General features: G+C 47.0%; 1 protein-coding gene across 1 annotated transcript in view; it reads left to right on the top strand.

Moving 5' to 3' along the window:
* Positions 1-25,648, top strand: part of PKD1 (polycystin 1, transient receptor potential channel interacting) — a 170,254-nt gene that overhangs the window by 90,805 nt on the left and 53,801 nt on the right. The window contains exons 7-15 of the mRNA XM_084819019.1: positions 6,575-6,789; positions 7,736-7,851; positions 7,939-8,065; positions 10,313-10,587; positions 12,244-12,993; positions 13,776-13,907; positions 15,908-16,083; positions 16,921-17,054; positions 21,091-24,716. Of these exons, the coding sequence (XP_084675145.1) occupies positions 6,575-6,789; positions 7,736-7,851; positions 7,939-8,065; positions 10,313-10,587; positions 12,244-12,993; positions 13,776-13,907; positions 15,908-16,083; positions 16,921-17,054; positions 21,091-24,716 (5,551 nt within the window). The remainder of the gene's footprint in view (positions 1-6,574; positions 6,790-7,735; positions 7,852-7,938; positions 8,066-10,312; positions 10,588-12,243; positions 12,994-13,775; positions 13,908-15,907; positions 16,084-16,920; positions 17,055-21,090; positions 24,717-25,648) is intronic.

The raw sequence follows: 25,648 nt of genomic DNA, 5'->3' as shown, positions 1-25,648 counted from the left end.
ACATCACTGCAGGATGTGGGGAGGGGGGAGTTTTGAGTTTTATGAGGAGGTTGGCTGGTGAGCTAAGGGTGCTTAACTCCTCCAGTGCCTGCTGATTCTCCTCTGCAAATTCCTCCCAGTGCATGGCAGGGTGTGGGAGGCAATAAAGGCAAATCAAAACAGCTGGGGAAGATATTGCAGGAAGAATCAATGTGGGGACAGATTAAACAACCTCTCTTGTCCACTAACGTTCCCCTGCAACTTAATCTCCTACACCTGCACTAGTGATGCAGGAGAAAGGCAGGGCTGGGAACATGTAGTTCCACCCCAATGGGGGACAGAATTACACTCACCACATGACCGCTCTTCAGTCAAACAGCAGAAAAGCATTCCATTAAGTTTCCACAGATGAGCAGCATCTCCTTTTACCTTCCAGGTCTTAAACATGATTAATTCATTGGATTATTTCATCCCACCGCCTCCTGCTTTTCAACCTGGTTGTCAGAGTCCCCCCAAATTCTGGACTTGCTGTGGGCTTGAGTCCTGACACCAGTGAGTCTGTCTGGTAGAATTTTGGCAAGGGGAAAACCATTTAGATTTCTAGGGTGCAGCATCAATTTCATAAGCACTTGGATGACACCTGGGATATTTCTGTCTCTTCCCTGTGTGGTTCAGTACAGAAGTGACAACACTAGGATGAGAACACTGGGATGATAGCATCATGGGCTTGTGCACACCCCTCTGTTCCCTTTTCCTCTTCCATAAGAATACCTGTGCTCTTTCCATGATTACTCGTAATCCATTATGTCCTGCATTGGTGCTAACCATGGTTAATGATAAAAAGATTCCCTTGTAATCAGAGTTAGCAAATCCACCTCAAATCCTGGCTTCAAACTCTAGTAACAAGAGCAGTCTGCATTAGCGTTAGCCATGATTAGAGCCAGTGTGTATGTAACTAAGTAACCAGGGTAAAGCAAACCGTGGGAGTACACATGTCCATGGCCTACTCCTGATCAGAAGATCATCAGATCTATATTTCTGTGATTTTGTAAACTATCAGCTCTCTGCAGCTGTAGACACCGTGCTGATATTCCATACGTTTCCTGAAGGCTTGTACAATTTTCTTTGGCTCTGACAGCACAACCCTTACACATTTGGCAGTTGCCTCGTCTCCACCTCATAGTGGGTGGAATCAGCAGCTCCTGTTGAGCCTTCATGGATGCTGCCAAGATACGAGATGTTCTGCTTTATCCACCGCTTTCTTCCTTCCTTTCTTTCTTTGACTGCTTCTTGTTGCATGGTTCCCCTTTCATCCTTCTTGAGAAAAAGCAGCCTGTTTCCTCCGGCACTGTGCTCTGACAGCATCTGCGCAGCTTCAAAGCCCACGCTTGACACCCCACAGGCGATGCTCAGACCATCTGTGTTTGATTCCCTCCAAGACCCCATGTGGCCCTTTTCTCCAGCCCAGGGAAGTGTGACGAGAAACCTGGCCAAGCCTTGCCATCTTCACCCCCATTTCCCCAAATGCCCGTTCTTCCGAATTCGCATTAGGTTCTTTCCAGTTGCTTGGAATCGATTCTGAGATTACTGATCATGAGATTATGGTTTTGGCTTGGAGAGTGTCTCCTTTCCCCAGAGCTGTTAGTGGGTCACTCCGTATGTGTTGCCTTCATTTAACACTCTAGGCAGGGTGGGGTGGTTTTGTTTTTGCTTGACGGGCTGCAGGAGTGATGAGAGCCGGCAAGGGACTCGGGCAAGCTGCTTTCCAGCTGTTGTCCCCGCTGCTTCTCCTCCTTCCTTCTGGCTCAGCATCATCCATGACTTGCTATTGATTGATTGATTTGATTCATCCTGTTAGATAAACATGGCAGAGGATTCCAGGGTGCCATTTCCCGATCCATTCAGTTTAGCAATAGAAGATGAATGGTGGGGGCTTGAAGCATTTTCTTGGAAGCTCCTGAACTTCCACCATTTCTTATGGGAAAGCAACTGCAGATGAAATCTGTTTCCCATTAGCCTGTGTGGCAGCCAGATCTCTCTCTCTCCCTCTCTCTCATCTGTAGTGGCTTGATGGCTCTTCCTTCCTTCTCCTACCTTTTCCCTTCCTGAGGCAACAGAGGGCCCCCCAGCTATCAAAAGATATAGGTCTTCCTTGGAGGAGCTACCTCCTGAAGACATTTGCCCAAAGAGCCTTCCTTTTTATTGCTATTGGAGCTGATATCCGAGGGGCAGGGGAGTGTGGAGAGGCAGCCACAGAATCATAGTTGGAAGGGATGTTAGAAGGGATAGTTGGAAGGGATCCCTTCCAGAGTTGGAAGGGATCTTAGAGATCATCTAGTCCGGTTTCCCCTTCTTATTGGCTTCATCACCCATAAGTTCCAGCCAACATGGCCAGTGGTCAGGAATCCTGGCAGTTGTGGTCCAAAACATCTAGAGGGCACCAGGATGGGGAAGGCTGAGCTAGTACTGCCCCCTGTGCAGTGCAGGCTCTGCAATGCCAGATGCAGCATCAGCCTCCCTGACGGACGGCCCTCCAGCCTCCACTTGAAGGCCTCCAGCAAAGGGCCCCCCGCGCCCAAGCAATCTATTCCACGGCTGAGCAGCCTTTGCCATTAGGAAGTTTCTCCTAATGTTTGGCTGAAATCTGCTTTTCTGCAATTTCCACCCATTGGTTCTTGTCCTGCCCTCTAGTCATTTTTTTTAATGACTCCGATGGTGAGATCATAGCTGGAATTAGAACAGGAAAATCTCACAGGGCCTTTGGGGATGGCAGTGAGGTGGCTGTTTCCTAGCCCAGTCTCCAGGAGCAATGCCAGTAGCTCAGGAGCAAAACACAGTGGTTACTTGTTCTCTAGGCATATTTTTGTAGCTTTAAATAAGTAAATAAATAAAAGCCCTACTGGCTTGCAAGAGCAAGTTATTTTTGTCCCCGTTTTCTCGCTGCGAAAGCTCTTTTCAAGATTACCTCATTTATTACTGTGACCAGCAAAGAGTCTCAGTGGTGGAGAACCACTTATTATCCCCTTGCAAGTCAGCCACACTATCCTGTCTTGTTCAGGACATCTCGTGACTGAGGAGGCCAAGAAGGGGGTGTGGCGGGGGGAAGGGGGCTTGGTCAAAATGTGAACATGATTTTTTTTTTAAAAGTCGAAGAAATTAAGGCTCTCCAGCACTTTTGCCCAAATTGACAATGCGCACTTGGGCTGCGTTCTGCAAACATCCACATTCTTTTGGGCTTAAATCCAGTATAAGTCCTACAAAGAGTAGACCCCAGCCTAACGTTGGATTTAACCCATGGAATACCAGCCCTGAAATCTGACTTGTTGTTGTTGTTGTTGTTGTTCAGTCGTGTCCGACTCTTCGTGACCCCATGGACCATAGCACGCCAGGCCTTCCTGTCCTGCGCTCTCTCCCGGGGTGTGCTCAAGTCCATATTCATTGCATCGGTGATGCTATCCAGCCATCTCATCCTCTGCTGTCCCCTTCTCCTTTTGCCTTCAGCATCAGGGTCTTTTCCAGAGAGTTTTCTCTTCGCATTAGGTGGCCAAAATATTGGAGCTTCAGCTTCAGTATCTGTCCTTCCAATGAGCACTCAGGGTTGATTTCCTTTAGGATGGACTGATTTGACCTCCTTGCAGTCCAGGGGACTCGTAAAAGTGTTCTCCAGCACCACAGTTCGAAAGCATCAATTCTTCGGCGCTCAGTCTTCCTTAGAGTCCTGCTCTCACAGCCGTACGTTGCTACTGGGAAAGAAATCTGACTACATTTGGTCAATTAAGTGTCTATGCCTGTGTGTACATCTCTCTCTGATTTAGAGAGTGAGTGTGGTCTAGTGGTTAGAGTGAAGGACTGGGACTGGGCAGACCCGGGTTCAAATCTCCACTTGACCGTGAAACTCACTATGTGACTTCGGGCCAGTCACTGACTCTCAGTCTAACCTACCTCACAGGGTTGTCCTGCCTTGAGCTCCTTGGAGGAAAAGGTGGGATATAAATGTTACAAACCGATCTCTTATCTATCTTTCTATCTATCAGCCTTCTTCCCTAACCTTATTGGACTACAAATTGACATGCTGCTTGGGGATGATGGGCGTTTTAGTCCAACGCATCTGGAGGGCACTAGGTTGGGAAGGCTGATAGATATAATTGGCTCCGCTCCAAGGAGGCCTGGAGAGTCTGATAAACATGTTCTCCTGCTGCTCTACCCACTGGAAGTTCTGCTGAGCCTTTGCTCTGGGTTCTGAGATTCTGCCAGGAGCCTCCTATAAATGTTCAAGCTTAGGCTGGCTTTTTTGCCATTGTCCCAGCCCCCTCTCTCTCCCACCACTCAGAGACAGCATCTGACTGTGTGCTTCTCTCACGGGGACATTAGGTGCAGCCTTTTCACATCCACAGCAGGAGAGGCTCCCCACATGGGACTGAGTTGTCAGAAGCACCCCAAAGGAGGCTGCTGCTCCCCCCCTCCCCCGCCCAGCTTGGTCAAGAAACAGCAAGGGCTCAGGTTCCTTGACTCGGAGGCCAATTTTGGTACAGCTTAAGATACACTTTATGTCTTTTCTTAGCAGAGTCCCTGAGTCTGATTCTTCAGTGACCATAATTTTAAAAGATTCCAGGAGGGAATAAATGTCCCAGATGTCTCCAGATGACAAGGAGGGCTGTTCCAACCAGACATGTCCGGGGCGCTTGTGAAATGGCAGGCTTTCAGGCGTAGCCCACCTGCGATTGTGTCGTCTTCCTTCAGCCATCCTCTTTGCTTCTGCAGGCACTTAATTGTGCAAACATCCCGTTGCCTGCATGCTTCTCTCCCAGTACTGGGAGTTCCTGAGTCTTTGGACTCTGCTGTCCTTTAACATCCATTAACTGGAGGATTGACTGCTGTACCAGTGGAGGGTAGAGGGGAAGCATGCCTTGCAAACTGGCATTTGAGTTTTTAGTGTGGGACAGGCCCTGTGGCTAGGGCAGTTGGGAGAATAGCAGACGGGGGTGGGGGTTGCTTAGGAATGGTTTGCCCTTTTGAAATGCATGCAGACTGGCTGAAACCATTGGTGGTAGCAGTGCAGCGTCTCTGGGAATAAAATGACAGTGAGCCTCATGACTGAAGTCAAACATTCCTCTTGTCCCTGGTACAGGAGGGCTAGCTGGTGCTCCTTGGGTAGCTGGATTCTACTATACAGTTTCCACCAGTCTAAGTAGCCAGTTTCAAGAGGGTGGGCCTTATCCTACTTCTACTGGAAGGAACAAAAATATATACCATAGGGAAGTGGCCCTCATAATAGCTCACGCATGCATGGACACCCTGCAACAGGACTAATCTGGCCATTAGTAATTTTCTGAAATAGCGCTTTGCATGTATTTATTTAATGATTTCCCAAAAGTTATCTGATGTGCTTCTCTTTAAACAATTCCCAAAGTTGCTCACACTCAAAGAAGTAGAACAATAAGAGTAAAACAATAACATAAAACACAATTTTATATGGTTTTAAAAAAAAACTAAATCTGCAGAAAGCAACAAGGAAGAACAGAACAGAGTGATTAAAAAAAAAACAGCAGAACAACGAAAATTGTCATTTTAAAACCACCTTTGATGACACACTGAAAAGCCTTAGCAAACACAAAAGTTTTTTTTCCTGGCACCGAAAGGACATCTAGCTTAGTGCCAGGCAAGCCTTCCTAAGGAAAGCATCCCACCTATGGGGGCCATCACCAAGAAAGCCCTCTCTCCAGTCACCCACCTGACTTGGAGGGAGAACCTTTGGTGATGATTGTACAGTTCAGGCAGATGCATGTGGGAAGAAGGTGGTCCTTTAAGAAGCCAGGGCCTAGGCCCTGGAGGGCTTCAATGATAAACTTTGAGTTATGCTTGAAAACAGATTAACAGCCAGGGTTGCTGCTTAAGAACTGGCAAGAGGTGGTGCCCATCGGTAGTGCCAGTTAGTAGCCCAGCCGCTGTATTTGAACATACAAGTATTTGAACAAACTGAAGTTTCCAAGAAGCCTTCAAGGGCCGTCCCATGTGCAACTCCTTGCAGTAGCCTGATCTGGGGATTACCGGGACACAGATAACTGCTTATTTGAGCACCCTTAATTAAACTTTAACTTCTTCTCAAGAAAGTAGCTGTTGGTTAGGTTTGCTGTATTTATTAGGCATGGGGAGACATAATTCCCACGAAGGCCTTGGCTTGACCTTTAGGTCCTGCTCTCCAGCTGACTGACTAACCTGCCTAAGGAACCTAAGCATTTGCTCATGTTTGTTACCCCCATCCTTGATTCTCCTACTCTTCCATACTCACTTTTGTGTCTTCCACTGTTAACACTTGGATTGTAAGCTCCTCTGGACAGGGACCTGCCTTTTTTTGCTTATGTAAAGCATCATGTAGTTGACGTCCTTTCAGAAATAGTGTTACAAGACTTAGGATTTTGATTACTGTAATTTTGTTTGCCAAGGACTTTAAATGTTTAATTCCATTTCTTGTTTTTTAACCTGTTTTAATGTGTCTTATTGTGAGAACTTTTTGTTATAAGCAGTATATAAATATCATCAATAAAATAATAAAATTGGATGCTGTGTGATTTGTCTGGACTTCATTTCCCCAAAGGAGCTTGGATGTCTGGATTGGGTTCAACGATGTTGCAAGCCCTAGCCCTTTGCAGCGAGAAGAAGGATTTAATCTGCAGAGCTGTCAAAACTGGCTTCCTGGGGAGCCCCACCCATCCAACGCTGACCACTGTGTCCGAATGGGTCCTGCTGGCCAGTGCAACACCGATCTGTGTACAGCCAAGCACAGCTACGTGTGCGAGCACAAGCTGCAAGGTGGGTTCCATCATGTGGTCCCTTCTGGAGGCAGGACTGTTCTTAAAAGAATAAAGCAAAAACATTCTGTGCCAGGAACCCCACAGCCTGCACAAATTATGCAAATTGAGCACATGTACGTCATTTCTCTCATACTTTACAGAATGAGAGAAATCTGTTCTGTGTGGTTTATTCTGGTTCTGCTAGTCAGGAGGGAAGGGTAGGGAGCTCTGCAGGACATTGAAGGTCCTCCCCCACTCCCTGGAAATGGGAGCTCTTTGGCTCCTTTCTGTTTTAGCAGCCTATACTGGCCAGAGCAGTCTTGCTTCTAACTGAGCCATCAGGCAGGAAACCGCCTCCCCATTTTCCTTAGTCTCTAAAGGGATGCAGTGGCTATCTAACAGGTCGGATTTTTGTCTCAGATACTTTAGTTCTACTGGTGCAGAAAATTATCCTGAATAGTCCTTGTATCCAATAGAATTTGATGTAGTTTCTGCCAAGAAAAGAAGTATTGGCAGCTGCATATGCAATTTGTTGTGCAAGATACTTGGAGGGTGGGGCGGGGCGGGGGGAAATGCTGGCTGAATGCAGAAACTCTTGTGAAAGCTCGTGGGGAGGGGTTAAAGAATAATTCTGGAATATGCATTCAGATGCACATCCAATAGGCATCCCTTTGAAAGCAAGGGAATTGTTAGACGGCATCCAAAGATGCACCTTCCAATACACATTTCACCGTGTATCCTGTTTGTGCTGCTGGTTCCTAAAAGTCAGGATATGTGAGAATGTCTGCAGTGTTTGTGCAGCTTTTCAGACCATGGGGCAGGAAAAAGGAAAGCTGGAAATAATGGGATGTATAGGTTTTGTACATCCCTATTTAGTACTTACTTCTCCTGCAAGAAGAAGGAGTCGAGACTAACTTTTCTCCCCCCTCCCTCCCCCATATCTCTCCTCCCACTTTTTTGAACAGAGATTCTTTTAAATGGTGAGCACTTTCACCTGGGTGCTCCTGCATTCGACACATATGTGGCCATAGGGAACGTTACTGAAAGAGAAGAACTGTCAGCTCCATCAGGAACTGTGGAGGTGAGGAATGCAATGGTCCCCTTCTGAAAGAAATGTCCTCCCAGAGATCCAGCGGCTCTGTGAAACCTTTGGGGTTTTGTTTTCCAGACGATGGTGTTTCCCAATCTGCGGTTTCAACAGGAGGGCTTTTTGGTAGCCTTGGAGTTTGTGACTCAGAAGCTGCAGCAGACTGTCCAAGTCCGGTTTCAAGTGCACCATCCAGCACACACAGAAGGTGAGCAGCCATTATACAGCTGGCCAGGAATTCTTGTTGATGTGAATCTGAAATGTTTCTGCAAGCAAAAGGAATGTGGCTTGATGCCCTATTTTCGGCTTTGCTTAAAATGGCGTTTTTTTGTAACACAACAGGTACCTGACTCCTTCCAATTGACACAAGGAATAACTTGTGCTGCCTTCACATGAATATCTGAATAGGGCTGGGGGTCATCCATCTCGGTGTCTTAGTGGAGAAGGAGTGGAGCTCCCCAGCATCCCTTATCGTCCTGCTCCTCCTCTTCCTGTTAGGACCATAGGAGTTGAAGGGAGCCTTGTAGATCATTTAGTCCAACACCTGCTCAGTGCAGGAAATCTAAAACTTAGAGCACCCCCAGCAGGTGGCTTTCCAGCCTTTCATTCAAGACCTCCAATGAGGGAGAGCCCACTCACCCAACTCTAGGTCACTGGTTCCATTGTTGAACTGCTCTCACCATCAAGACGTTTCGCCTAATGTTCAACGGAAATCTGCCGTCCTGTAACTTAGATCTAGTTCTTCTTCTGGAGCAGTAGAGAACAATTCTTTACCCACTTCTGTGTGACAACCCTGCAGAGATTTGAGAATTTTCCTTTGCTCCATTCCTTGTCCAGAAACTTCTCCTTGACCTCTTCCACTTGGGCCTAAGAAAGTCATATCACAAGAGATGTAAGCTGGCTAGGGAGAAAATGGTCTTACTTGAATTCAGTGGCTTGATACAATCCAGAAACACCCTGTAGTGGTATTACCTGTGCCTGCCTTCTGTGGCTTGAATGGCTCCACCAAGCCCCTATAAGCATCTCTTCTCCAACAGCATGAGATATCCATGTAGGACCCATTCTACATCTGGTTATGTATCCTATATACTTTATTTTATGTACAAGAGACCCACTTTTCCTGCTGCAAGGTGAGATCATGTTCAGTGCAATTATGGACAACTATCCCAGAATTCTTCCACTTTCTAAAAATTGACGCATCCCTCTTTCTCTCTGTGGGTAGATAGAAGCATTCCCGGAAGGGGTGGAGCAGGTCCCCAAATTCTCCATCAGTGGAGGAGGGTATCCAGAGTGAGCTGTCTCTTCCCATTTGCTCTAGAGCAGTAGTGGAGAACTTCCAGGCCACTGGCTGAATATAGGCCACCAGGCCTCTCCATATAGCCTGCTGAAGTTCAGCCAAAGCCTCTCCCTTGGCAAAGGCAAAGAGGAGGAAGCCATCTCTCTAGAGTGGTTGAAGTAGCAGTTCCTGAAGGCCTCTCTCGTCTTTTCATTGGTAGCTGTCACCTCAAGCCACCCGGAGCACTTTGAGGCAAGGGTTTTGGACAGAGCACCTGCCTCTCTACTGCTGCTTGCTTGCCTGCCTGCCTGCCTGCCTATTTATTTATTGCATTGCATTGCATTTCTATACCACCCAACAGTTGAAGCTCTCTGGGCAGTTCACAGCAATTTAAAGCACATAACACACCATAAAATACAATATAAAATGTAAAAGCGTAAAACTACAGTATAAAAGTACAAACCAAAATAAAACCTAGCAGCAGTGCAGAGATTTAAAATGCTGTAACAGATTTAAAACAGAGCTAAAACACACTGCTCAGGTGCTTCCTGAGGGAAGAGGGCGCTCACAGCATTTCTAGGTGTGAGAAGGGAGCTCCCTTTCCTCGCCATGCAGCACAGAAATGATGCGACCTGCCCAAGGAGAAAGAGATGGCTCCTTCTCTGTGGGTAGTTAGCATCATTTCAGTGCTGTGCAATGAAAAAGGGAGCCCCCTTTTCACTGTGCAGAAGCCAAATGTGTGTGCGTGTATGTGAGAATGCGACGTGTGTGAGTGGTGTATGTATGTATGTTTTGTTGCCACCCAGTTTTTATTGCCTCACCGCCCACCTCCTGTATGCACGCGCCCCCCCCCAACCCCCTGTCCATTTCCCCCATGGGAATGCAGCCCTTGAGGGAAGTCTGGTGTAAATTAAGCTTTGCCCTTTTCATGTGAAGGTGATGCATCGCAGTTCTGGTCCTCCTCCCTGCTCAAAGACAGGGTGTTTTTCTTTGGAGCACCTCTCCATTTCATCTTTTGTCAGTAATCTGGGAGGAATGTCTTCTCCCCCTTTTGAGAAAAAACATATTCAGCTAGGGCAAGAGGGGTAGCTCCTCATCACCACCACAAATGGTCTGTCTGGTAAAACCAGGGGTTCACTGAGGCTGCAGTATGATTTGTTTTCTTGTTCTTATCCTCAGGGTGCAAGGAGGTCATGAACATAGCAGAGCCATTATTTGCTTCCCAAGAGAATGAGACTTGGGCCCAAGTGGACTGCCCAGTTGGGCTCCAGTGGTGTCATTCCACCAATACATGTCTACCACTGGGAAGCTGCTGTGACTGGGGCGCATGTGCCAACAACTCAGTTGCCAGCACTGCCAGCCCTGTTCCTCACCACTGTGAAAATCAGTTCAGGAAGGATGAGCTGAAAGAGGCGCTTTTCACATTACCACCTGGCCCCTCTACACGGTATCTTGTAAGTGCTGAGTGTCTGACAGAATCAAAATGCAGCTGGTGTTGTATTATTATTATTATTATTATTATTATTATTACTATTATCGTCATCATCCTGACTTTTTCCCAATACTGGGACTCGGAGGCTTTGCAACGTTTTAAACTTGTACAGTTAAAACATATAATAGAAATATACAAAAGTTAAAAATATAATTAAATCTTCAATAATATTAAAATTGTATAAAATATCAGAATTTAAAAAGACAACAGACAATATAAACCATAGTATCAATCTATCATATTCTCACAGGTCCAGACTAGCTAACCCCAAAGGCCTGCTGGAACAAAAAAGTTTTTGTCTGCCTGTGGAAACATACCAAGGAGGGTGCCACCCTCGCCTCCCTAGGCAGGAAGTTCCAGAGCCTTGGGGCAGCCACCAAGAAGGCCCTCTCCCGTGTTCCCACCAGGCGAGCCTGTGATGGTGGCGGGACCGCGAGAAGAGCCTGAAGTTCTCAGGGCACAAGCAGACTCATAGCGGAGAATAGGGTCTTTCAGATAACCTGGACCTGAGCCATATAGGGCCTTATAGGTCATGACCAGCACTTTGAATTGTGCCCGGAAACAGACTGGGAGCCTGTGAAGCTGTTTTAGCAGGGGAGTGGTATGCTCCCTGTAGCCAGCCCCAGTCAACAGTCTGGCAGCAGCTCTTTGAACCAGCTGAAGTTTCCGAGCACTCTTCAGAGGCAGCCCCATGTAGAATGCGTTACAGTAATCTAAACGGGATGTAACTAAGGCATGTGTCAGGGCTGAATCCAGAAGTACACCCAAGCTGCGAACCTGTGTCTTCAGGTGGAGTGTAACCCCATCCAGCACAAGCTGAATCCCTATTCCCTGATCTACCTTTCGACTGACCAGGAGTACCTCTGTCTTGTCTGGGTTAAGCTTCAATTTGTTTGCCCCCATCTCTTCCATTACTGCCAACAGACACCAGTTCAGCACCCCAACAGCTTCCTTGGAATTAGATAGAAAGGAAAAGTAGAGTTGGGTGTCATCAGCGTACTGGTGACACCAAACCCCAAAACTCCGGGCAACCGCTCCCAGTGGTTTCATGTATATGTTAAATAGCATGGGGGACAAAACAGAACCCTGAGGAACTCCACAGGACAATGGCCAGGGAGCCGAACAGAAGTCCCCCAGCACCACCTTCTGGGTCCGCCCCTCCAAGAAGGAGACTAAGAGTGAGGCATGAATAAAGTTTATCTATTAAGCATGTCACACACTGTGAACTCCTGAAATACATTAGTGTTGCCTAGTTTTGTTCAGTACTCCTCTTCCCCCTCAAATAACAGCATACCTGCCCCTGATACTGGAGGTAGCATCTAGCCATCAGTACTTGTAGCCATTGATAGCCTTATTCTCCATGAATTTGTCCAGTCCCCCCTTAAAGCCATCCAAAGTGGTGGCCATCACTATATCTTGTGGAAATGAGTTCCGTAGTTTAATTACAGCTGTGTGAAGAAGTCCTTCCATTCATCTGTCCTGAATCTCCCACCAATCAGCTTCTAACCCCTACTCCCAACACTTAGCTCAGAATGACCACACAAGGGGGTGAACTGCATTGACTCCTCAGTGTGGGTTTGTTTGGGGCATTGAACTTACCGTGAACTCTCTTTCACAGTTGCTCTTTCGAAGCAAAGACACCTCTACCAGGCCCAATGATACCGTGAGCATCCAGCATGATGCCGGACCTGGTGCTTTCCTTCTTTGCCACCCAAACCGGACTCCATCTTATCAGATGAGCTACTTCACTCTGAACTCTTCAGATTGGGAGCCGGGCTCTGTTGCCTCCCACGCTGCCGGCAGCTGGCAGAATGACTCTGTCTGCTTCTTCAGGGTTCTCTCTGCTGCTGAAGAGACGATGCCATTGATAAGTCAGGAGAATTCTGGTGTGCTTCACTCTGGCCATTACATTGTGAGGGCCACTGTAGACAGTGGAGCCTTCAGGACCAATTTATCCTGCGATTTCTGGGCAGTTTCTCCTATTTCAGGCTTCCACGTCATTTACCCTCAAGAACAAGGGGGCAAAATCTACGTGGAAACCAATCACACTTGGCTGGTGGTGAAAATCTCTTCTGGGGTGAATTCAACGTCTGGCTGGCTAGGTGGGAACCAGAGCTTCCCCTTTGGAAGGAGTTGCCCGCCGGCCATCGCTCCGCTGGTGGCGGAGTGTGCCAGGGAAACCAATGACACCTGGTTCTCTGTCATCGTGCTGGAGGGTATTGGGGAGAACGCAAGTGCAGTTGTGCTCTGGGCGGAAAATGCCGTGAGCTCACAGAATATCACCATCGTGGTAAAAGCAGAGGAAGCCATCCGAGGACTCCGTGTATCGCCAGACCCTGAAACCAGAGTCTTGTTGGGTAATCGTGTGGTGAGTTGTCAGGTACCAAAGTGCACCATGGGATATCTTTAAAGAATCTGTTTAGGCTTCCGTCCCACCCTACATACAGAATTTTTTAAATTACTCAAATTGTGGGTCTGCTGCAATTCTACAGGAGTGCCAAAAAAAGCACAGAATGTGACATTGGCTTAGGTGTCAGCTTCTTAGCCTTCATTTTGGGGGGCAAAGTCTGTGGTTTCTGGCCTTCATGGCTGCAAGGCTAAGCTTCAAGGTATGTGGGTGATACCTGCTGAAAGAAGCCAGACAGGTGGCTGCATTGCTGGTTTCAGCGCCCCTTTTTAGCTCCTTGCTTCCTTCCTTTGCCCCCTATAATTAGCAAAACCAGAATAAATTATGCAAATAGAAAACAATGGAGAATAATTGATGCAACCTAAGAGAAATGATGGAATGCTGCTCTTTTTGCCTAATGTATGCAGCTTAAAGTAGTATTCAGTTCTTGAGATTGCCTGGGTGTGATTACTTTTAGCACAGTGTGTACTGCTACTCAACCCTGAAAATATCCTACCTTTTCATCAGCTAAAGTTGCCTGCCCCTATCCAGGGAGATGCTCCAAGAGCACTCCCCTGGTTTGCACCCACAAGTTTTCATTATCAAATCTATTTCCCCTTTTTCCTGACAGTCCTTGTTGAGGTAACATTTTACAGGTGTATCCTGGTCAGATTAGGTGCCTAATTTGAGCCTGGCCAGGGTTTTGAAAAGCAGGACACATACGTCTTTCTGAAATTGGTACCTATTGTCCCCATCCATTCCAGAAGTACATCCCCAAGATGGATGCTGGTTCGGACGTTACCTTTAGGTGGACAGTGGATGATAAGCCCTCCTTTACTTTCTACAATGAAGTCTTCAGTGTTTTTTACCAGACACGGGCTGTGTACAAGCTGTCGGTAAGACAAGGTCTCCCAGTGGCCTGTTTGTTCTGATCTGTATGTAAAGGCAGCAGTTGTTACTGACTCCCTTCTAAAGGTGAATGCAAATGACCATTTACCCAGCGGTAATTATGTGCAATCACATGGGAAGCTGGTTGTCTGTATTGTCCTACCAAGTGGTGAAGAGTATTTTTGCCAGATGTCCACACCTAATCTGAAATCTGGGACATGTTACTCTTAACAGATGCCTGTTCCTTACAGGTAGATGTTTGCCCGGGGTGGGGTTTCTTCCCTTTCAACCACCTATACATTATTTTTACCAGTCCAAGGTAAGAATGCACCATATGACCAAAAGGTATGCATGCGTAGGATGCAAGTTTAAAGCTTTATTTTCTCACAAAGCAAACAGACTATGAAACAGCACATAATCTCTATCTAGCTCCACTCTAGCACTAAACCAACAGACATAGTATTGTTGTCAGTCTCACCAAATCTCCAGCCCTTTCTGGGAGATGGATCAGGGTGCTTCCCAACCAACAGTCAAAATGCATTGTGCAGCTATTCCATCTTCCCCTCCTTAATGGGTTTTCTCTGGGAAGAATAAAGATGGAAGAAGTGGTAGGAAAACACAGGAGGGTTACAAATGGAAGGCTGAATCATCAGAACCCTTTATAAAATTCTGTGAATGAGGCAGACTGACTGCACAATAAAAGCCTCACCTGGAAGCACCCTGCATAAAGGATTGTCTGTACTTATCCTCCGTATCATGCCAAATGATGAGAATATTGCTAATTTGGGGCAGCAGGAGAGAACGGTAAACTTCTCTTCAGCATTTGAGAGCGCAACATATATGACGTGCTTACCAATTGGTTACATTACCATCTGTATTATTCACCTATATTCTCAAAAAGGGGGGTATACTGAGTGCTGTGGGTCTGCATCGCTGAGGCCCTCGCCATCGGTGTACTCCAGCAAACGAGGAGTTATGAAGAGGAACAGAACCAGTGGTAAAGGAGGGGGTTGTTTGTGCAAGCAAGGGTGTGTCCATCAAGTTCTTTGCTGGGGTGCACATGTAGCCAGACTTGTGGCAGGGGTGGGGGGTGTTGGGTTAGCCAAGCCTCTTTTGTATCGTGAAGGTAAGAACGGGATTAGTGGAGTCACATGTGGAATGATAACACTTTCCGCAAAAGCACACACATGCTGCATGTATTCAGAGTTAGCATCTGCATTAAGGTGAGCCAGGATTGCTCCAGAATCAGGGCTGGGAACTTATCATTTGAATGGGTTTTGCAAACCATTGTTTCAGGCCTTAAACATAGTCGGGGCTGATGCCATCATGCGAAACTTATTTATTTACTTCATTTTTATCCTGCCTTTCCTGCATTGAACTCAGGGTGGCTCACCCCCCACCCAATTTCATCCGTACATCCACCCTGTGAGGTATGTGAGGCTGAAAGAGGATGAAGTTCGTTCAGTGAGCTTCATGGCTGAGTGAAGATTTGAACCTGGGTCTCCCCAGTCTCAGTCCAACACTCCAACCAGCACACCACACTGGCTCTGGAAAACTGTTGAAGTGAGGGAGTAATTCCTGCATGAGGGGGGAGGAGAGAAGGAGGCCAGTGCATCAGCCTGAGCAGTTCTCTGTTCCTAGAGTGGTTTAACTCATGATGTGGAGGGGAAAACAACAGCTGAAACCTGATTGGGTTGGATCCAGACCTGCCTTCTGCAAGAGGAAGGGACTTTCCCCAGGGAATTGCCCTCTGCCCGATGTTGGGGGATCCCCCCCCTTCTCACTCTACACCTCACCCCATTCAGCTCGTCTCCTGACTTTCTGTGCAACATTTCCAGGGGGCCGGAGGGGCTGCCACAGGAAGCAGGGGATAGAGAAGTCCACTTCCACCAGCGCAGTTGGTCCGGTGTAAATCTGGATCCAGCCCTTAGAATGGAGATGCCTCAGACTTTTCATTGCTGTAGCAGTTCAGCCGTGGGACAATGCTCTTTTTCTGTGCTCCGTGCAGCTCACTGCCTCCAACCATGTCAGCAACATCACTGTGGACTACAACATTACCGTGGAGAAGATGAACAGGATGAAGGACCTGGTGGTCTCTGAGATCCAACCACTTGTGCCTCAGAACAGCACTGTGGAACTGGCAGCCACAGTGACTGTAGATTCAGCTGTGAATGGCACGTTCTTGTGAGTTCTCCCACTATTGCATTTGCTGATTGGGCTCGTCTTTTGAAAAGAAAAGAAGTGTGCTCCCACCCTAAGTAATAATCCTAGAAAAGATAATTGTGAATGACCATTCAGTGGTTTGAATTCTGAAAAAACGTACAGGCCCTTCTAATTTTATGCAATGAACAAGTAAATATATGAATGTTTGTAAATGAAATAGATCAATTACAAAAATAATTACAGAAGTTACATCGGGTAGAAGCTGCAACTATTCCAGGAAAATTTGATACAAAGATGTACAGCTTCATAAGTCCAAACATTGGTTTCTCTTTAAAAGGCCAACCCACTGTATCAGTTTTTGATGAAAGCATACTGTCAGGAACAGACAATGGACTCCTTCACATGGAGCTTTTATCCTGTGATTGAGATTGCTCCTTTACAGAAGTTTGCGGGCTCTTTACATGATGCCATGATCATTCAAGGCGTCTCCTGCACTAAATGCCCTTTGTTCCATTTTTAAATAGATTGCCGATAATGATCTATCAAATTACCCCATTGTGGTCCACTTCCTCCGTGAAAAGAGTAAAAGTGGCAAGAAGAGGAGTGAGATCAATGAAAGAGAATGGAAGATTCAGCTACAGGTGGAAGGGGGGGGAAGGAAGCGAGTGATAAAAGGGATTCGTTGTGATCCTGCATTTAAAATAGAAGCAAAAAGTCCCGTTTTAAATGCAGGATTTTAGGCTGGTGTAGAGATGCCCAATGTAAGGAGGAGATCCGTAGTTTTGTAAATCATATTTAAGCCTTTCTGTTGTTCAGTCACAACTGACCCAGGCACCTTGTCACCTTTCCATTCTCCAGGTGGGACTTTGGTGATGGCGACTATGTTGTTTTCCAGTTTAGGCCTCCCTACAATGACTCATTCCTTGTGCCAGATCCCAAGGTCCATCAAGTTGTAATTGGACACAATGTATCGCATAACTACCAAGAACCAGGTGAGAAAAGTTTTGGCATTTGGGATCAAGGCATATTGAACCAATGGGATGTGCCTGTAGGGCGGCCTCCACTTCTTTGATCCATTAAATAGATGTAATATCTGCGTACAGGTATTTGCACACATATGGACACAGCAAGCAAATGAAAACTACCAGAAACACCCCTCTGATCACTCTCTTGCCCCTTGTTCTTTTCTACCAGCCATCCTTTTTGCATCACCTGTACAAGATTAAAGCACTCAGTGGATTGTGGGATATGTATGAACCCAGAAAGTGTGTGCTGTTGAGATTGCATCTCCTTGGATGTTCCCCCTTCTTATATTTAAGATCTGCTCCTTGTGCCCCGTTTTATGTTCCATTGCTGTGGGAGGTCAGGTTGACCTCAGCAAGGGGCAGTTAGCCAGCTGTTTGCTATAAGTATGATAAATAATGGTTTTGTGTGAAATTCCCGTTGATGGATGATCTTTGGGAGGTAAGTTCTCATTGGGTAGGATCCCTGCCTCTAAATTCCCACAATGCATGGGAGTTTCAAGTGGATCATGTGGCACCATTTTCAAAAGTTTGTATCTTTTGAAATACAGCAGATAGAAGAATGAATCCAGTGTCAATCCCATGTTTTCATGGTCAAGGAAACAAGTGGGCATGTTACCATGACATGGTAACTGATTGTTATTAATCAGTGGACATGGGATATTGATTTTGCAGTTTATATATTTCATACATGACTATAATATGCAGATCCAGATCTACATAAATACACTGAAGGTTAGTAAACATTTGCTGTCATTAATGTCTCTGGGGCACTCTTAATTCCCGTAAGCTTGTTTCTGTAAACTTACCTGTGTCATCTTGCTGTGCATTACCACACATGGCCATGTGTGGTTTGCAGCCTGCACATTGCTGCATGTTTGCGCATTGGTATGTTGCCACACATTTGCTTGCTTTGGCGTATGCGTTTGTGTACGCTGCTGTGTGTCTTTGGGAGAGAGAAAGAAGAGCTGCTATAACTTCTGGCTTGGTTCCCTCAACCTGCAGAAGAAAAGGACTGAGGCCAAAAGACCCTGGGAAAGTGTGAGTGTATGGAGGCTAAGGTATAGTTGAGCACAGTATATAGAACTGTAAAATGTGTTTACTGCTTACATGGCATGAATTACCATTTCCATACATTTTAGTGCATGAGTTAATTTGTGAGCACCTTAACCAAATACTTTCTGATCCTAGAATAACTGGTTCCTAATGAATGTAAACATTTACTAAACTTCAGGCTCTCTCTTATGAATCTTGACTACAATTGGCAGTTAAAGGTGGAAATAAAATCTAAAACACCGCATTTATACCAGCTGATTAACTACTATATATTTGACAGCCCATTGGTTTCCTCTGCCATGAACAGATGGGATTAAACAGCATATTCAGTCTTCAAAATGCCACATTTAGTGAGAAATGGAGTTTCAGAAAGGTGCTGTATGATCCCCTACGAGGCATTGTGGCAGTTTTTGTGGATGATTTCTCAGTGGAGACAATTAACTGCCAAAGATCATCAACAGCAATTTTCACACACACAAAAACACTATATTTTTTATTTTTTTGGCCAACTAGCTGATATACCCGGCGTTGCCCGGGATGTAATTTTGTCATAGCCACTGTTTGTTAGAAACACATTAAGGTAGGCTTACGCTTCTCGGAAAGGCCCCATAAGAAAGGTGAAAAGTTGAATCCACCAGACTTGATTAAAAAAGCTCAACGGTTATGAGCAGATTGAATAAAAAACGCTACTAAAAATGCAAGAGACTGAATCTGTAAGCATTACTACGATATAATCCACACTGAATCTCATACCACTATTAAAATGTTCAGCAGAGGTTTCCTTGCTGGATATTGCAGGAAGAGGGGAGAGAAACTAAATGCTCTCCACAGTCAGAAAAGAAACCATGAGTAAAGGGGAGGGAACAAACAGCAGCCAGCCAGTCCAAGGTGAAGGACGTCAGAGTGAATGGGAGAGAGACCAATAGAATGAAAGATGGCCAATAGAATGACTGGTAGCTGAAATCAGAAACCTGGCCTGTAACATGATTGAGAGGGTGCACTTGTTAGTAAGGGGAAGTACAAACAAAGTAATAATGTAACCCAGCGACTCCTGTCATACGCTTTGGCAAGTGAGAAAGTGAACTAAAAGCAGCAGGAACTCTAGGGCCCAAATGGCGGGCTCAGTGGCCCCTGCAGTGTGATTAGGCCCAGGGCAGCTCCCCTTTACGCCCTGTCTTGCAGACGGCCCTGCAGCCAGCCACAAACACACAAACCCAAAAATCTTCAATTCAGCTACACATAAAACTCCGCTATTTTGCCCTTCATTTTGCAATTGTCGTCTCAATTCCCCCCAGTTCACTCTTTTATGAATAAAGCCCCAAGTCTCAACTCCACCGTGTTATCCCAGCCCCTCAGAGAGGTGAGCAGACACCACACCACGTTTCACATTAGTGTTAATCACACACTACTAACAGATACATCTGGCATTGAAAGGGGTAAAGATATTTAACACTAACTTGCTTGCTCGCTGGATATTGCAGGAAGAGGGGAGAGAAACTAAATGCTCTGAACAGTCAGAAAAGAAACCGTGAGTAAAGGGGAGGGAACAAACGGCGGCCAGCCAATCCAAGGTGAAGGACGTCAGAGTGAATGGGAGAGAGACCAGTAGAATGAAAGATGACCAATACGATGACACATAGCTGAAATCAGAAACCTGGCCTGTGCCATGATTGAGAGGGTGTACTTGTTAGTAAGGGAAGTATAAACAAAGTAATAATGTAACCCAGTGACTCCTGTCATACACTCTGGCAAGTGAGAATGTGAAGTAAAAGGGGCAGCAACTGTAGGGCCCAAATGACAGGCTCAGTGGGCCCCTACAGTGTGATTACACCCAGGGCAGCTCCCCCTTATTCCCTGCATTACAGACGGCCCTGCAGCCAGCCACAAACACACAAACCCATGCACAATTTTTGACTTTTATATATATAGAAGACTAGGGGGGGGGGGGGTGATGGCCCTGGGACTGTAGAACAACCTCCCATCTCAGGCTTTTTGAAGGGGTGGCAAGACCTGTCTCTTCTGGGGAGCATTTGAGAACTGATGTTAAAGGGATTTTTGTAGGAAATTGTTGCTGCTAATCTGGCTGTATATTAATGTTTCATTGTTTGTTCTTATGAGATGGTCTACATATGCTGTTTTAAACATTACCAAGTTCAGGAGAGGAGCAAATGTTATAAGCAAATACATAGATAAAATGCTCAGGTAGCATTCACCTCTGTTTGGAGTTTTTGCATGACTAGTAGAATCAAAGTGCTTCAGATTCTGGGCCAAGAATAAATGGTGCAGATCAAGTATTTTTGCTTACTTGATTCACCCTTTTTGCCCTGGTGAACGCTCTCCATTGTTCTCGATGTTCTCCATTCAGTTCGGCCCCCTCCTTGGCACATGGTACAAGTGCAATTTGACCAGTGATCTTTGGTATGGTGGCGTGTGTGGGAGATTACTCATCATCCCAAAGTCATCCTGTCTCAGGCAGGGAAAAAAGAGCTGTTGATTGCATTGTGCCTGCCTCCTGTCACAGGGAGAACAGAGAACTTAATGGAAGAGACTTCCACTGTAGCAAGAAAAGAAAACAATATTCATTGGGAAATGCCAAATTCTCTTTCCAAATATTAAGAGCCAAACTAGTTGCAGTCATGTGTGACAAAGACCTGTCAGTTCCTTCTTCAGTGCAATGCATTCTTGGGGGTTGGGAGTGAGTCTTGCAGCAGAGGAGGCAACAAGGTGCTTTAACTTTGCCCTACTAGCCGCTTTTTCTTCCCTCTCTTCCTTGCTGCAAAGTGCCCCCTCCTGAGGCTGCAGTGTCCCATGTAGTTTGGCTGTCATTTTCTCAAAATATCTGGAATTGTGTTTGTCAGATCTCTGGCAGTGTGGCAAGCATGAAGGAAGGAAGGGGAACACATGTTATACATGAGTGAAAAGTTCTGATTTCCTTCCTCTCCCAATGCAGGTGAATATACCCTGAATGTTTTAGTCTCCAATGAATTTGAGAACCTGACCTACTCAATTCCTGTCCATATCTACACTTATCTGATGGAAGTGACCATGGACATAGACCCAGATGTTTTGGTTGTGGGTCACCCAGCCACTTTTGAAGCTCATCCTCTGCCGTCTAACTATGGGGTCTCTTACACCTGGGATTTTGGGGATGGCTCTGTGGCATTTGTGGAAAGGCAGCCTACCATAGTCCACACCTACAGCAACAAGGGGATGTACAATATTAGTCTGAGAGCCAACAACACCATTAGCATCATAGAGACGCTCCAGTGCTACCGTGTCTTTGAAGAGATTACTGGGTTACGAGTGAGGTTGAACGAAACGGTGGAGCTCGGCACACCTATAGAGATCAGTGCTTCTGTGGAAACGGGGGATAACATCACTTGGATATTTGATATGGGTGATGGGACCTTTGTGGAGAGTTCTGTGGCATCCATGGAGCACATCTATTTGAAGGAGATGAACTGCACAGTAAATGTGACAGCAATGAATCCAGTAAACTCGGTTTCTCAAGCTCTGCCTGTCCAGATATTTGTGCTGATGGTTCTCAAGATTGAACCTTCCTCTTGCATCCGTGAGCAGCCTGAAGTACAACTCACCGCCTATGTCTCTGGCAACCCCGAAGACTACTTTTTCGACTGGACATTTGGGGATGGTTCGTCCAACGTCACTGTGTACGGAGATCCAACAGTGATGCATAACTTCACCCGCAGTGGCATCTTCTCACTCTCTTTGGCTCTCTCCAGTAAGGTCAATAAAGCCCAATATTACACTGTGCTCTGCGTGGAGGCAGAGATCACCAACGTCACGCTGTTCGTAAGGCCGCAGTTGGTGAAACTCGGCAACGAGAGTAAGTTCCAAGTCACTGCCTTCCCGCCTTCCCACTACCGTTACTCTTGGGACTTTGGGGCTAACGACTCAACCAGGTTTGGCGGGACAGAAGTCAGTTATACCTACAAAACTCCAGGTGTCTACTTAGTCATGGTGACTGTCTGCAACAATGTATCTTTCAACAATGACTCGGCATTAGTGGAAGTCCTAGAGCCGGTTGGGGTAGCCAAGATTGAGTCCAATGGCTCAAAGGTTTTGGAGCTGAACCAAATCTATCTGTTCTCTGCCAATGTCAGTGGGACCAAAGTTAACTATATGTGGGACTTTGGGGATGGCACGAGCCAGCTGGGAAAATTCATCACCCACTCCTACAACAAGAGCGGAACCTACAGCATCAGCTTGACAGGCTGGAATGAGGTGAGCTTCAGTGAAGCGAAGCTTAACGTCACAGTGAAGAGGCGCCTCCAGGGCTTGTCCATCAACGCCAGCAGGACTGTGGTGCCTCTGAATGGTTCCGTGAGCTTCACAGCCACCCTCCTTGCTGGCACTGCCATCCGGTACTCTTGGATCTTGTGCGACAGGTGCACCCCCATGCCAAGCTTTTCCACCATCTCCTACACTTTCCGTTCCATCGGGACATTCAATGTGATTGTGACGGCAGAGAACGAAATTGGGTGTTTGCAAGACAGCATCTTCATCTATGTCTTGCAGCAGATTGAGGGGCTACAAATCACAGACAGAGACCTCCTGGATAACACCTACTTCCCCACCAACAAGTCGCTCCAGCTGCAAGCGGTGGTGAGAGATGGGACAAACATCTCCTACAGCTGGACAGCCATGAAGGAAAATCATCCTGTGCAGACGTCTGCTGGGAAGACCTTCTCCCTGATCATTCTGGAAGCAGGTGTCTATGCTATCTATCTGAAAGCCACAAATATGCTGGGAAGTGTGACTGTTAACAAGACAGTTGAGTTCATTGAGCAGGTTGGGGTCTTAAAGCCCACTGCTTCTCCCAACCCTGCTGCAGTCAATGCTTCTGTTAACATAAGCACCAGCATCACCGCTGGAACAGGACTCCTGTACACTTGGTACGTGGAAGACGGCATCTCTGTTCTCAGCATCTCCTCAGCCATCACACACTGTTTCCAAAGCCCTGGTGCCAAAGCCATCACTGTCATGGCGGAAAATAAATTTGGTTCTGCCAATGCAACACTCGAGGTATATATACAGGAGCCGGTGGTGGGCTTGAGGATCAGGACCATAAGGCCAAACTCTAGTTACATTGAGTCAGGCTCTGTCGTGAACTTCTCTGGGGAGCTTGAAAGGGGATCCAGTGTCGCCTGGACATGGAAGATGTTGAACGGATCCATATCTGGGCAAAGAGTGGCTCTGACATTCCCCAGGGCCGGATTCTTCTCTGTCTGTCTAAATGCTTCCAACGATGTCAGCTGGGAAGTGGCTTGCCACAATATAACTGTGCAAGATGTGATCCAGGGTCTGAAACTCAGTGTGAGCAAAGAGGTGCTGGAGCCTGGGGAAGAGGTCTCCTTCATTATTGGGATATCTTCCGGCTCCTCAGTCAGCTACCAGGTGAGCATTGGCGAGAACTGCTCCATGGCAGTCTATGGTTCCAGCTTCACTTACATGTTTGCCCAGGTTGGAGACTACTTAGTCAGGGTAACTGCAGAGAACCACGTCAGTGTGGATTATGCCGAGGTCCTCATTGTGGTGCTGGAGGCCATCCGTGGCTTACAGGTTGTGGACTGCTGTGAGCGAGGCATGCCCACACGGGTGGAAAGGCACTTCACAGCTGAAGTCAAGCATGGCTCACGCGTGACTTATTTGTGGCAACTGACCTTAGTGGTAGATCAGGGACATTCCCAGGTGGCTCTCTTGGAAGGCGGAAGTATCTCCTACACGCCAGAGACTGCAGGGCAGCTAGACATCCACCTCTGCGCTTTCAATCGTCTGGGCAGCCTGAACGTAACCAAAGTTATTCAAGTCCAAGACGTCATCACGCAGCTTTCCCTCTTGCCTGTTGACTCCTTTGCCAACCGGACGACGTCGTTCGAGGCGTTTGTGCAGCCCAGCACTAGGCAAGTTGTGTTTTGGTGGCACTTTGGGGACGGTTCTCCAGCTCAAAGGACAACCGTTGCATCTGCCAGCCACATCTATCTGCAGCCTGGGGATTTTCTGGTGGAGTTGAATGCCACCAACCTCATCAGCTTCTCCATTGCCCAACGCCTGGTCATGGTCCGAGTGCTGGAATGTGAGGAGCCGGAGGCCGAGCTCGCCTTGCCTGCTCAGGTGGTCATGAAGCGGTCGCAGAAGAATTACTTGGAGGCCCAAATTGACTTGAGGGACTGCACCAGGTACAAGACGGACTACCTGTGGGAGATTTACAGCGCCCCAAGCTGTCTGCAACTGGGTGCCTCGGACAAAGTCCGCCTAGTCAACGTGGACATGAGCCGACCACAGCTGGTCATCCCCAAGCTAGCACTGAACCTCGGCAACTACTGCTTCAAATTCTTGGTCTCTTTTGGAGACACACCACTGTTCAAGAGCATTTTTGCCAACGTGACTGTCTTGCCTAATAAACTGGTGCCCATCATCGACGGAGGATCGTACCGTGTGTGGTCCAGCACCCGCGACCTGATCTTGGATGGAGAGAAATCCTATGACCCTAACTTGGAAAATGGGGAACAGACGCCATTACAGTATCAGTGGTCTTGTGTGTCTTCCTCCAAGGTAAGCAAGTCCGAGCTTTTGCTTTGGGAGAAGATGCGGGCGGTGGTTTGGGACCTGCTTTTGGCACTTGAAGTCAGAATGGGGATGGGGGTACACCATCATCATACTGCCTAGAAGCCTAGTCAGCAACCAGTTTTGTAGGAGGGCCACTTTGAAAAGAGAGTGAGGTGTAGTGGATGAGGCCCCATATCCCTATTCTCTCTCCCCCCCCCCCCCCCGCTATGATCTGCTGCCACAGAGGCTGCATAATTCACACCATGTTTTTGCACTGAGTTAAAGGAGGCTTTTCTGGGTAAGTGAACAGATTTGGTCATTTAAAAAATACAAACATTTGCACTTTTACGTACCAAACCTGGGCATTTCATTTTCCGCTGATGAAAATAAACTGTTCTGGCCTGGTGGGTTGTGGCTGCATCCACCAGCACATGTGTATACACCATGCACACACACACTCATGCACATGCACGCGCGCGCGCGCACACGCGCACACGCACTCTCATGCACCCACCCACTACCTCTCCCATTTCAGTGCGCAGGGATGGGGAAGTTTAATCTTCCCCTGTCCGCACGCCAAGACGATGCCTCTTTCTCTCCTGAAGATTTTGCCAGGAAGCAGGGTGTGCAGGGATAACTCTCCTTGCACGCCCTGTTTCCAGCAGAATCTGGCTCCTGCCAGCCCGCCAAACAGCTGTGTGGGCCTGGCTGCCCTCGTGTGGCTGTGGCCAGGCTGGGACAGGGCACCTGCAGTGGGCTGCACAGGCAGCCTCTGAGGGCTCCGCACCCGTGCTAGAGGGGAGCATTTCACAGGTGTTCTCTCTGTAGGTACAACAACAAGGAAAGCACGCAGAACCATTACAGTGCGACAAAAAGGCCGTAAGAACGAAACAGTGTAAATAGCGCTCTATTTAGTTGTAAATGGACATGGTTTATAG

Source organism: Heloderma suspectum, chromosome 12 (assembly GCF_057233095.1).
Source record: "Heloderma suspectum isolate Gila_16-S chromosome 12, 16-S_ref, whole genome shotgun sequence".
NCBI lineage: Eukaryota > Metazoa > Chordata > Lepidosauria > Squamata > Helodermatidae > Heloderma > Heloderma suspectum.
Note: the sequence above shows the minus strand (reverse complement) of the source record. Positions and strands in the feature narration are given on the sequence as shown.